The following is a 13,261-nucleotide window of genomic DNA, read 5'->3' on the forward strand; positions in this document are numbered from 1 at the left end:
GTACTCTCATTTAAAATTTCTGAAAAAAAGTAGTGTTGGCTACCTCGTCCTCCTCAGGGCCAAATTAACATAGGGGCTATTGGAGCTGCAGCTCCAGGCCCCTACCTTAATATAGGCCCCGGGTTGGCCATATTCACTGTTACCGCTCTTCTGTCACTTTTAAACACAGAAGTCTGGCTTCTATGCTCGTTTCCCCAGGCAGCACCCTCAGAACCTCCCCACACAGCACGAAGGCCGGACAAGGAGGGACAGTTGCCGATGCATGGATGTGTTTATGGGCTTCAGAGACAGCATCCCATGTTGAATTAGGTATGCATGGCTGCACCCTTCCTCCTCTGGGTGCATGCCAAGGCACAGCCCTTAAGGCCCTTCAAAATCCTCAGCACCAAGCCCATGATGCTCTTAATACAGCCCTGGTCCTCCTCCACCGCCGCTTCCACCTACACCGCCCATAGGTGTGCGCAGCCTATTGCATTAGGGTGTGCACCCCAAAGTTTAAATACACATGCATGTGTATGCCTTCATGTACATGGCCCCGATACATTACTCTCCCTGCTGGCAAAGAGAAATAGAGCAGAGCAGGTCCGAGGGAGATCTTTCCCATCTCCTCACTGGCAAACAGAGCGATAATGCTATGTGCCCTAGGTGATTAGGGTGTGCCCAGGTACACCCGGCACACCCTGTGCGCACGCCTATGACACCGCCACATCCACCACCACCTCTACCTCCCTCCTACTCCATAAGGGCCTCGTCCTTCAGAGATGAAGAACATTGTTTTATTTTTCTGTTTTTTTTTTTGTTTTAAGTTATTTCCCTATCCACATTTGTTTGCAGAGCATTTGCCATGCTCTTAACTACGTTTTGCTGCCATTTGCAGCACTCTAGCCCTTTCCATTGGTGTTTAGAGCCATTTTAGTGACTGAACGTTCGGGTCCCCATTGACTTCAATGGGGTTCGGTGTCCGGGAAAAGTTAGGTAAAAGTCCGGGACACGGACCCGGACTCTTTTTTTAAGTTCGGCCGAACCCGCCGAACACGGACATCCAGGTGTCCGCTCAACTCTAGTAGTAAGGAGTGAGATCAACAATTTACGACCTTAGAAAGCCAGAATGTGCAGATTGGTTTTCGCATTCCTGTACACAGCTAGGCTCCCAAAAAGTCTCACACATGGGGCATCCCCATTCTCAGGAGAAGCGGCAGAATGTATTTTGGGGTGTCATTCCACATATACCCATGTCATGTGTGAGAAATTTATCTTTTAGTGTCAACGTTGTGTAAAAAAAAAAATTTAAAAAAATGTGTAATTTTCCCAAAACTTGTGGCAAAATATAAAATATTCCATGGACTCACCATGCCTCTCAGCAAACAGCTTGGGGTGTCTACTTTCCAAAATGGGGTCATTTGGGGGGGGGGGGTTTGTGGTATCTTGACATTTCAGGGCCTCCTAAACCGTTATAGGTAGTGATAAAATGCAATGAAAAATGTACGCCCTTTGAAATTCTGATGGTGGTGATTTGTTTTCGGGCTCCCGTACACTGCTAGGCTCCCAAAAAGTCTCACATATGTGGTATCTCTGTACTCAGGAGAAGCAGCAGAATATATTTTGGGGTGTAATTACACACATACCCATGGCATGTGTGAGCAATATATCATTTCAATGACAACTTTGTGTAAAAAAAATAAATAATTCTTTTTAGTCATTTTTCAAACACCTGTGACAAAAAAATGAAATATTCAATGAGCTCAACATGCCTCTCAGAGTAGTTTGAGGGTTTTTTTTACTGCCCTGCCCTTTTAGCACTTCATGAAATGAGATAGGCAGTCAGAAATTAAAGCTGCGTAAATTTCAGTATTTACACCATAGTTTGTAGACGCTATAACTTTTGCGCAAACCAATAAAAATACACTCATTGAATTTTTTTGTCAAAGACATGTAGCTAAATATATTTTGGCCAGAAAAAAGGACATAAATTGAGTATATTGGATATTTTTTAAAAGACAAAGTTGAAAATGTCATTTTTTCGCAAAATTTTCGCTCTTTTTTTTATTAATATCGCAAAAAATAAAAAGCGCAGAGGTGATCAAATACCACCAAAAGAAAGCTCTGTTTGTGGGAAAAAAAGGACATAAATTTCGTTTGGGTACAGCATTGCATGACTGCGCAATTGTCAGTTAAAGTTACGAAGTGCCAAGTTGAAAAAAGGGGTCTGGTCAGGAAGGGGGTAAAATCTTCCGGGGCTTAAGTGGTTAAGAGATTTGTGTTGAATTTTGTGCTTTTTTTGGATAATTTTTACATGTGTGAAAATATCGGCCAATATCAGCCAATACCGATATGCGATCGGCAAAATATTGGTATCGGCAACGAAAAAACGATATTGGTCGATCACTACTGTACATAAGGTGCACAATTGTTGGAGCATTCATTTGTAAGGAGATTATAAAAGCATCTCTAGTGGTCTTTTGTGAAATGCTAACAGTCTGTAATAATTCCTTGCAGCAAGTCCCTGGTATTCAACCATGTTTATAGCATGTCTGCAGTCTCTGACTGTGTCTTGAAGCATGTACAGTCTCTGACCATCTCCTGTAGTGCTTGCAGTGTCTGACCATCTCACGTAGCATGTCTACAGTCTTTGCTGACCATCTTCTGAAACATGTCTGCAGCCTCTGACAATCTCTTGTAGCATGTCTGGAGTCGTAGACCTTCTCCTGTAGTATGTCAGGAGCCTCAGAACATTTCCTGTAGCATGTCTGCAGTCTCTGACCATCTACTGTAGCATGTCTGCAGTCTCTGCAACTCCTTATACCATTACATTCACTGAATACTTTATGTGACCCTTTGGTGATGTCAGGGGCCACACCTGAGGCCTTCAATATCAGGTGAGTCTACCAGATCTGCCTTAATATATCTGGAAATGGAGGCTGGTTCAGTGCGGGAGGAATAAATTCTGCATAATTTCATCAATTTCGAAATTAAACTTTATATTATATCACCTTCTCCTCTATAGGTGAGAACATCTCAGGGTTTGCAAGTGGACAGAGAAGCCTCTGCAACAATGACAGCGGTTGCCTACAACTCAAATGGAAATTACCTATCTATTGGTATCACCACTTCCGAGGTCAAAGCTGGAGATCACCTTAATGTGCTCTTCAACATCCACAACACCAATGCTGAAGTTCAAAACCAAATCAATCACATCACCTACGTGGTAATTCCACTGTTTTATTTATTCTCCATGGGATGTTAGTCTTTAGAATAAGATAAAATGCCACCCCACCAGTTTGATAAGGCAAAGCAATTTATACTAAGATTATTGAATCCTTTGTTGGTTCATTTGGGAGGCCCCCACCCAAAGACAAACCTTCCATCTATGTGTGATGAAGACCCAGTTGGCATCCCACCTTGATTAATTGGTGGATGACACAATATATTATGGAAGCCCCTTCTCTTATAATGTCATTGCCTCACTGTTTAGTAAAGTGTTTCCTTATTAGAACCATGATTTTTACTACTACTGTAGATCCCTACATGTCAGGCAGATGGCCTGTGTATCCATGCTGCTGTTAAGTGCTGCCCTTACCATTCTTGGCGCTTTAGGTGATGAGCTGTCACTGAGATAAAGCACTCTATACAGGCACAATTGGAAGAGATATTAAGCCATTGAGCTGTACCTGCATTTACGTAACACTCTGCAACTGGCTGTACTTATGGCAATTGACTGCCCCTGGCCCACCCTAGGTATACCACTGATTTTAAAAATGTTATCATTAGAAATTACAAAGACAGTTTCTTTTAGACTGAGGTATTTGTCTGGGTATTGGGATTGAGATATTCATTTTGATTTTTTGTTTTGCTAACTCAACTTCGGAGACAAAAATGTTGCTAGGTTAACAAATCCCAGCTCTGTCATTAGAAACCACATTATAAAAACAGTTTTGTTTAGACAGGAGTGTTTTACAGCAGCCCAAAGTGACACTGTGTTCAGTGGAGAGAAAAAAAAATGGAAGCTTAATGTGTAGGACAGTGCTAACACAAATATTACCAGCGATGAAATGTAAATGTTTTTCTTTTTTTTTTTTCCTTTGCATTGGAGTTAAGGAGGGCACTTTTTATGTGATTCTTATTATGTCTCTTACCTCTAAACAGATCATGAACAAGGGCAGGGTGTTGAAAGTAGACAGACAACAACGGCTGGCTGGCCAGGCCCTGGTGACAATGAACCTTCCGATCACAGTGGATTTCATACCATCGTTCCGCCTGATAGCATATTATATTGTAGGAAACGACATTGTATCTGACTCCATTTGGGTGGACGTGGAAGATACCTGTATGGGAACGGTGAGAACCATCACTTTCCTTAAACTTAATTATTCTGCTCTTTTCCAACTCAGTTTATATGAATGCTGTATATGTAATAATAATATGATTAGTGTGTATGTAATAATATATTCACCCTGTAAACAGGTGCTTACTAAGGGGTTGTTATGCCTTGTCTGTTTTTTTTTTTTTTAGTAATTCTTTGTTTGTACTAAAAATTGTGTTGTTTAATTATGTTGCTTTGCTGAGTTGGTGCCTCTGGGAATTCAAACTCTGCTGGTCAGGTTTACCGGGGCTTTATGGGTGATACCACCCTATGCTGGGGTCAACAGTTAATAAGCTGTGCTAAGTATGTGATTGTTACCTTACTTATTTTTACCCCCTTGGCAGGAACCCAGCAGGGGTTCCAGGACATGAACTAACGGACTTGAATAAAAACTTTAAAAAGTCTTCCAATTCTCCGAAAGGTATGAACGCACTTGGAAAGGAAAGGAATATCCTTGGAATATCCTTGGAAAGGATATTTGTAAAGAAGTTATCTGTATCATTCTGTTGCTTTTGAATTTGTTTTAGGAAAAATAGCTTTGTTGTTACAAGACACTACAAAGAGAAGATGCAGTGCAAAGGTCTAATGTGCAGGCAGCCTAACCAGAGAAGTTTATATTGCAGTTGCTAAGGACTACAGTGTCTATGTGAATATAGCAGCCAGCCAGTCAGGAAGTGGAAGTGACCTGGCATAGGTGACAGAGAGCCCCAGTAGTGGAAGAGCTTGTGTGCCTAGGCTCCTTTCCTGGAGAACAGTACCCCAAGCCCAGGTCTGATTTGTGATATGGGGCCACCCTGTCTGTAACAGAAGATGGAGTGAGGCCTCAAGGGAAAAAAGTCAAGCTTCCTGGGATTCAAGTTTGATTACAAGCAGGGTGAAGTGTCACTGGGATGAGGTGACAGGTAATTGGGTTAATGGAGTCTGGTGCAAGTCAAGCGACACTGGCTCAGAAATGATGCACAGAAATTTTCAACCTCCCCCCATCCGCGCTACAGCCTATATACGGCTGCAGCGCGGACTCACATTTTCGGGAGGCCGTCTTTATACGGCCTCCCAGTAACCCACTCCCTGCGCGCTCCCGTGAGCGCGCAGCGGGGAAAATCTGTGTCAGATTACAGCAGATTACACCAGATTACAGATCGTGGTGAATGGCCAATCACCGCGGCCATTCACCACGTGATCGGGGCGTCCAATGAGAGATGATCTCATATGTAAATATATGAGATCATCTCTCATCGCCGGCGCTCCTTCCTCACACAGAGCCTGCAGTGTGAGGAAGGAGGGGGAGCCTCACAGCGCCGGGGACACAGAGACATGTAATCAGGGCACTGATCACCAGTGCCCTGATTACTAAAGGTAAAAACATACACAAATTGCCCCCCCATCAGTGCCCACAGTGCCCACCATCAATGCCCCCCATCAATGCCCACACTCAGTGCCCATAGTGCTGCCAGGCATTGCCCATCAGTGCCTGCTCATCTAGGCACTGATGAGCACTGACTGGCAGCACTATGGGCACTGAGTGTGGGCACTGATGGTGCTGCCCATCAGTGCCGCTCATCAGAGCAACCCGTCAGTGTCCATCAGTGCCATCCGCCAGTGCCCATCAGTGCCGCCTATCAGTGCCCATCAGTGCCGCCCGTCAGTGCCGCCTCTCAGTGCCAAGCAGTGCCACCTCTCAGTGCCACCTCTCAGTGCCCAGCAGTGCCACCTCTCAGTGCCACCTCTCAGTGCTCATCAGTGCCGCCTATCAGTGCTCATCAGTGCCGCCTATCAGGGCCGCCTATCAGTGCCGCCTATCAGTGCTCATCAGTGCGGCATATTAGTACCTCCTCATCAGTGCCCATAAGTGCCACCTCATCAGTGCCCATCAGTGCAGCCTATCAGTGCCCATCAGTGCCGCCTCATCAGCGCACATCAGTGAAGGAGAAAATTTTATTTTCAAAATTTACTCGCAGAAAATAAGAAAAACTTTTTTTTTTTCAAAATTTTCTGTCTTTATTCTTTTTTTTGTAAAAAATGAGAACCCAGAGATGATTACATACCACCAAAAGAAAGCTCTATTTGTGTGAAAAAAATGATAAAAATTTCATATGGGTATAGTGTAGCATGACTGCGCAATTGTGATTCAAAGTGTGAGAGCGCTGAAAGCTGAAAATTGGCCTGGATGGGAAGGGGGTTTAAGTGCACAGTAGGCAAGTGGTTAAGGTTATAGGTAGAGTTTTCACCTAGACTACCCAAATTTATCAAAGTGAAATGTCCATAACAAAATTAAAATAAAATGAAAAGAAAAAGAAAACAAGTCCACCATAAAGTGCCAAAATGGTGTTCAAATATTCTACCATTAAAGATAATATCAAACACACACTGCCTCACGTGCCCTGGTGATCCCTCTCCCCAGCAGATAACACACTCACCAAAATTCAGTGCCTCCCACTCTCACGGCTGGCACAAAAAACTTGTGTAAAATATCCCTCTGTAAAGATCAAAAATTGTCACGATCTATCTCTATAGCAGTCGTTAATGGCCATTAACATGTGAAAGGAAGCAAAGATATCCTCCAATAGTACAGTAAAATGTATTAAAAACGCTAAAAAGCCACTCACATTATAAAAACACAAAGATCACATTGGGTTTAATAATACTACTTTGTGTTTTTAATATGTGAGTGGCTTTCTAGCACTTTTAATACATTTTACTGTACTATTGGAGGATATCTTTGCTTCACATGTTAATGGCCATCAATAATTCCTGCGGAGATACATGGCGACAACTTTTGATCTTTACAGCAGGATATTTCACACAAGTGTTTTGTGCCAACCATGAGAGTGGGAGGCATTGAACTGTGGTGAGTGTGTTATCTGCTGGGGAGAGGGATCATCAGTACATGTGAGGCGGTGTGTGTGTGTGTGTTTGATATTATTATCAACGGGAGAAGATTTGAACACCATTTTGGTACTATTTGGTACTAATCAAAATTCAGATGAAATTTGCATGGTTAGGAGATTCGGATTTATCTGAATCTCTGAATCGCAATAGTAATAAATTTCAACTAATAAGAAATAAGTTATAATGAAAACAACAAATTTATTTGTATTCATTTGTTTCATTCAGATGACATGATGTGATAATGTGGGCCTTTTGTTAATGTTTGAAGCATCTGAAATAACGTAACAAGATAACAAATGATCCAAATCCGATTCTTTTTGTATTGGGGTTGAACTTGAGAGACCATTCATTTCATTTGTATGTGTGCGGCCCAACAAACAAAGTGAGTTAGGAAGAAGGAAATTAATTCGACCTAATACCATAACAAATTAATACGTATTAATTTGGATAAATTTGTTTCATTCAGATGAGTGCGGCACGGTAATATTTGACTCTGGGATAATCAGCTGATTCTTTTTTGCATTAACATTTTTCCTTATCATAAAAAAATACACTTCATATGAAATGGATACATATAGCAAACAATTTAGTAAGATATAAATGTGAAATAAGATTAGGGATGGCCTTGCGGTTCGCCCGGCGGTCGGTTTGCGGCAAACTTTGCTCGTTCGCAGCCCGCCGATTTTGCGAACACATGTCGTTGTTGGCGGCGGCCATATTAGTTTACATTGGGGAGAAATTTGACCCATGACACAGCCATCAGGTGAAACGGGACAGCCAATTAAAACATTGCAGCACATGGACTTATAAATAGACCTGAGCTGGCGGCCATTTCACATTCTGCTTTTTGTCAGTGTAGGGAGAGGTCTGCTGTTTGCACCAGTGACAGATTGTCAGTGACACAAATTGCTCTGTTAAGGTCCACAAAAGTCCTTTTAAGGACTGGTATTTGGTATAGGTGTGCAGTGCACTATATAGGGGTGTTATCCACTTATAATATACTTTCTAATAAAGAAAGCATATTATAGTGGATTTGTTTTGTGCACTGTGACTGGTGTGTTGAGCGTTTCTGCAGCAATACTACAAACAGTGACAAAAGCATTTCTAAAGTATTATAACTGGTGTGATAGACCAATGGCCCCCAATACCACATATTGAATTGAATTGAATTGGGGGTGTTATCTGAGTATACTTTTATAAGTGTATTTGTGTCCTGCAACAATATTGCCTCTTTTGCTGCATTTACTCTGCTACACACAGTGCCAAACTCACTGACCAATTTTTTGTACAACTGGAGTTATAGACCAGTGCCCCCCCCCATACCACATATTGAAGCAGGGTGTTATTTGAGTATACTGTGTTAACTCTGCTACAAACAGTGCCAAACTCCATGGCCAATTTTTTGTACAACTGGTGTGATAAACCAGTGGCCTCCCAATACTACATATTGAAGTGGGGTGTTATTTAACAGTATACTTTTCTAAGAGTGTATTTTAGTCCTACAAAAATTTGGCCTCTTTTGCTGCGTTAACTGTGCTACACACAGTGACAACAGTTACTGGTCAATTATTTGTAGCACTGGTGGGATAAACCTGTGGCCCCCCCAATACCACAGATTGAAGTGGAGTGTTATCTGAGTATACTTTTATAAGTGTATTTGTGTCCTGCAACAATATTGCCTATTTTGCTGTGTTAACTCTGCTACACACAGTGCCAAACTTACTGGCCAATGTTTTGTATAACTGGTGTTATAAACCAGTGGCCCCCCAATACCACGTATTGAAGTGGGGTGTTATTTAACAGTATACTTTTATAAGAGTGTATTTTAGTCCTGCAAAAATGTGGCTCCTTTTGCTACATTAACTGTGCTACACACAGTGACAACAGTTACTGGCCAATTATTTGTAGAACTGTTGTGATAAACCAGTGGCCCCCCAATACCACAGATTGAAGCGGGGTGTTATATACCTTTTTTCACATACACTGCGCTTCTCTTAAAACTTTTGTCACAGCATAATGTAAAAAATGACAGGCAGAGGAAGAGGCAGGACCTTACGCAGGGGTAGTAGGGGTAGGGCAGGAGCAGTAGGCCAGAGCCAAAGTGTGAAGTTTCAGAAGGTACGTTCCATTACGTCAAAGGACGCACCAGACTTGGTTTAGTGGCTCACTCAGCCCTTCCTCTTCTGCACCCTTCTCATCCTCTCTATTGCACCCTCTTCACTCTTCTGCTGTGTGCCCCCCAAAGACACCACCAGCACCACCACCACCACCACCATATAACCTCCGCTTCAGTCAATGGAATTATTTTTACGATCCATCACAAGACATTTGCGATGCGCCGCCATTGTTGGCATCAGATCAGGAAGGGGAGGTAGCAACAGCCGCCACTCAGCAGTCTGGCGACAGTACCCAGATCAGCCCAAGGAGGTTGGTCCCCACTGTTACTGCCTACTCCAAGATCTCAAATGTTAGTGGTGGGGAAGGTGACATGGATGATGACCTGTCTATGGATGTCACGTGGGTGGCCACAAGAGAGGAAGAGGAGGGGAGTTCAGAGGGAGAGACGGACCAGCAGATAGGGAGGAGAAGCAGGCAGAATTTGCATTGCACAAGAGGGACAAAGCAGACTGCAAATGTATCAGGAGCGAGCCATCAACCGTGTACAGTCACATCTGGTGCTCCCAAGATGCCGGCACATGGCTCCGCAGTGTGGGCTTTTTTTAATGTGTCCGCTGCTGACAACAGTGTTGACATATGCAGCCTTTGCAGTCAACGCATACGTCGCGGTAAGCCCAACACTCACCTATGGACGACCGCCTTAAGAACACACCTGAACTCCCATCACGGAGCCTAGTGGGAGCAACACCATCAGAACCCACAAAGCCACACTCCATGCTCTCACCGTCCAGCCTCTTCTCCTTCTCTCTCCTCACAATTGTCCACCACCTTCCATCATGCCGTCCTCGCGTTGTTCTGGAAAAAGGCAGGCTTCCGTGGCCCAAATGTTGGAGAGTAAAAAATAATGATGATGCGGAATAACCCTCTTGTCCACTGTTTGACTGCTGGCTTGTCAGAACTGATAGCCCAACAACTACTGCCATATCAACTGGTGGACTCGGAGGCCTTTCAGAAATTTGTGGCCATTGGAACACCACAATGGAAGGTCCCAGGCAGGAAATATTTCTTGCAGAAGGGCATTCCAGAGCTGTATGGCCATGTTCAGTGGCAAGTGAATATATCTCTGGCACACAGCGTCAGTGCCAAGATACATCTGACCACAGACATATGGTCTGGCAAACACGGGCAGGGAAGGTATATCACTTTTACTGCCCACTGGGTGAACCTTCTGATGGCCATCAAGCATGTAACCCGTGGCACCCATGTAGATTTGGTTGTACCGCCATGGATTGCATGCAGGCCTGCCTCTTCTTCTCCTCCTCCTCCTCCATACTCCCTCTCCTCCTTGGCTGACTCCTCCTTTTCCGCTGCTACCGTCTCTTCCGCTGCGCCGCCCAAGATCCCCAGAACCTATTCCACATGCCAGGTGAGACTTTGCCATGCTGTGCTGCGTCTGTTGTGCCTGGAAGCCAAGAGCCACACTGGTCCTGCACTCCTTTCAGCTTTGTGTTTTACAGGCAGATCACTGGCTGACACCACTCAATTTGACAGTTGGTAAAGTGGTGTGCGACAACGGTGCCAATCTGGTCAGAGCACTGAAACAGGGCAAAATAACACACGTGCCATGCATGGCACACGTCCTGAACTTGGTCGTGCAGCGATTCGTTGCCAAATACCCTGGGGTCCAGGACGTCTTGCGGCAGGTCAGGAAAATCTCGGGCCATTTCAGAAGATCTTACACAGCCATGGCTCGCCTTGCTGACATTTAGCGGCGACACAACCTGCCCGTCAGGCGTCTTATTTGTGACTGCCCAACGTGATGGAACTCAACTTTGCATATGCTTGATAGGCTGCTCCAATAGAAACGTGCAGTTAATGACTACCTGTACCAACTCTGCGGAAGGACAGGTTCTGGGGAGCTTGGGTTTTTTTCACCTCACCAGTGGCTGCTCATGCGCGACGCATGCAGACTTCTGCGGCCATTTGATGAGATCACCAAACTGGTCAGTCACGGCCAGGGCGCCATCAGTGACATAGTACCTTACGCCTTCTTTTTTCTAGTGTGCATTGCGTCGTGTCATTGAAGAGGAGTCAGAGGAGGGTGGTGCCGGGGCGGATTAGGAGGAGCAAGAAGAGCATGTTATAAACCTTTCTGGGATCCCTGGTGTTATCCGTGGATGGGGGAGGAGAATAAGGACAACATTGTCCTGGATAATGAGCTAGAGCCAGGCCACTACACCGCTTCCAGTTTAGTGCGAATGGGGGCCTTCATGCTCCAGTGTTTTAAGGAGGACCCCCCTATAAAAAGCATAAAGGGCAAGGACCAGTACTGGGTGGCAATGTACTTAGACCCCCGGTACAAACAAAAATGTCGGAAATGTTACCAGCATCACAGAGGGGGCGGTCAGAATGCAGCACTTCCAGTGCTTGCTGCGAGAAATACTGCATTCTGCTTTTGCGTGTGCTGGCAGAGGAATTTCCAGTCACAGAGAGACAGTTGCGGGTATCAATCCAACAGCGCCTGCAAGAAGAGGGCGGTATGAAGAAGTGTTGGTCACTACAGATATGAGATCCTTCTTTCAGCCGACCCATCGACAGCTTTACTTTGGATCCAGCATCAGGGAATGCCTAGACCGACAGGTGTTCGGCTACATCTGGTTAACGGCCGATGTGGACGCTCTGAGGAGTGATGAACCCCTGGACTACTGGGTGGGCAGGCTTGACCTCTGGCCAGAGCATGCACAATTTGCAATGGAACTGTTGGCTTGCCCCCCGTCCAGTGTCCTGTCCGAAAGGACGTTCAGCGCAGCAGGGGGGGTCGTGACCGATAAGTGCACTCGCCTAGCTCATGACAGTGTAGACTACCTCACATTTATAAAAATGAATGAGGCATGGATCTCTGAGGAATTCAACACATGTGACCAGTAGACCATGTTTCATGTAAATATCTCATGACAGGCCACAAATATCCGCCAGACCGCAATTTACCCACAACAATTTATGGTCCTTGTCTTCGCTAAATACAGCGGCATAAAGGGCATTTCATGTCCATTGAATGCCTAATTTTGGGGCCTTTCATGGCCGACAATTATTTTTTTTGTCAATGCCTAATGTACCTCCAGCCACAGAATACAATGTTCTTAGCTGTCAGTTAAACCCATCTGGGCTAATTTTTGGGGCCTATACTGGCCGACCCTTACTTATTTATCCTGTGAATGCCTAATGTACCTTCAATCACAGAACACAACATTCTTAGCTGTCAGGTAAACCCATGTGGGCTAATTTTTGGGGCCTGTATAGGCCGACACTTACTTCTGTATCCTGTCAATGTCTAATGTACCTCCAGCCATAGAATACAATGTTCTTAGCTGTCAGTTAAACCAATATGGGCTAATTTTTGGGTCCTATACTGGCCGACACTTACTTCTGTATCCTGTGAATGCCTAATGTACCTTCAGCCACAGAATACAACGTTCTTAGTTGTCAGGTAAACCCATGTGGGCTAATTTTTGGGGCCTTTCATGGCCAACACTTATTTATCCTGTGAATGCCTAATGTACCTCCAGCCACAGAATACAACGTTCTTAGCTGTCAGGTAAACCCATGTGGGCTAATTTTTGGGGCCTATATGGTCCGACACTTACTTCTGTATCCTGTGAATGCCTAATGTACCTTCAGCCACATAATACAACGTTCTTAGCTGTCAGGTAAACCCATGTGGGCTATTTTTGGGGGCCTTTCATGGCTGACACTTACTTATTTATCCTGTGAATGCCTAATGTACCTCAAGCCACAGAATAAAATGTTTAGCTGTCAGGTAAACTCATGTGGGCTAATTTTGGGGCCTATACTGGCCGACACTTACTTCTGTATCTTGTGAATGCCTAATGTACC

General features: G+C 44.4%; 1 protein-coding gene across 4 annotated transcripts in view; it reads left to right on the forward strand.

The window, feature by feature from the left end:
* The window catches only part of LOC309553574 (A.superbus venom factor 1-like), a 1,719,715-nt gene that overhangs the window by 964,461 nt on the left and 741,993 nt on the right, over nucleotides 1-13,261 (forward strand). For all 4 annotated transcript variants that reach the window (XR_014225177.1, XR_014225178.1, XR_014225179.1 and 1 more), the window contains exons 12-13: nucleotides 3,005-3,205; nucleotides 4,144-4,335. Coding sequence is in view for 1 of the 4 variants with exons in the window: in XM_082254846.1 (XP_082110972.1) it covers nucleotides 3,005-3,205; nucleotides 4,144-4,335 (393 nt within the window). In the remaining 3 variants the exon portion in view is untranslated. The remainder of the gene's footprint in view (nucleotides 1-3,004; nucleotides 3,206-4,143; nucleotides 4,336-13,261) is intronic.

The sequence above is a fragment of the Pelophylax lessonae genome (assembly GCF_965119305.1).
Source record: "Pelophylax lessonae genome assembly, chromosome: 4".
NCBI classification, from domain to species: Eukaryota; Metazoa; Chordata; class Amphibia; order Anura; family Ranidae; genus Pelophylax; species Pelophylax lessonae.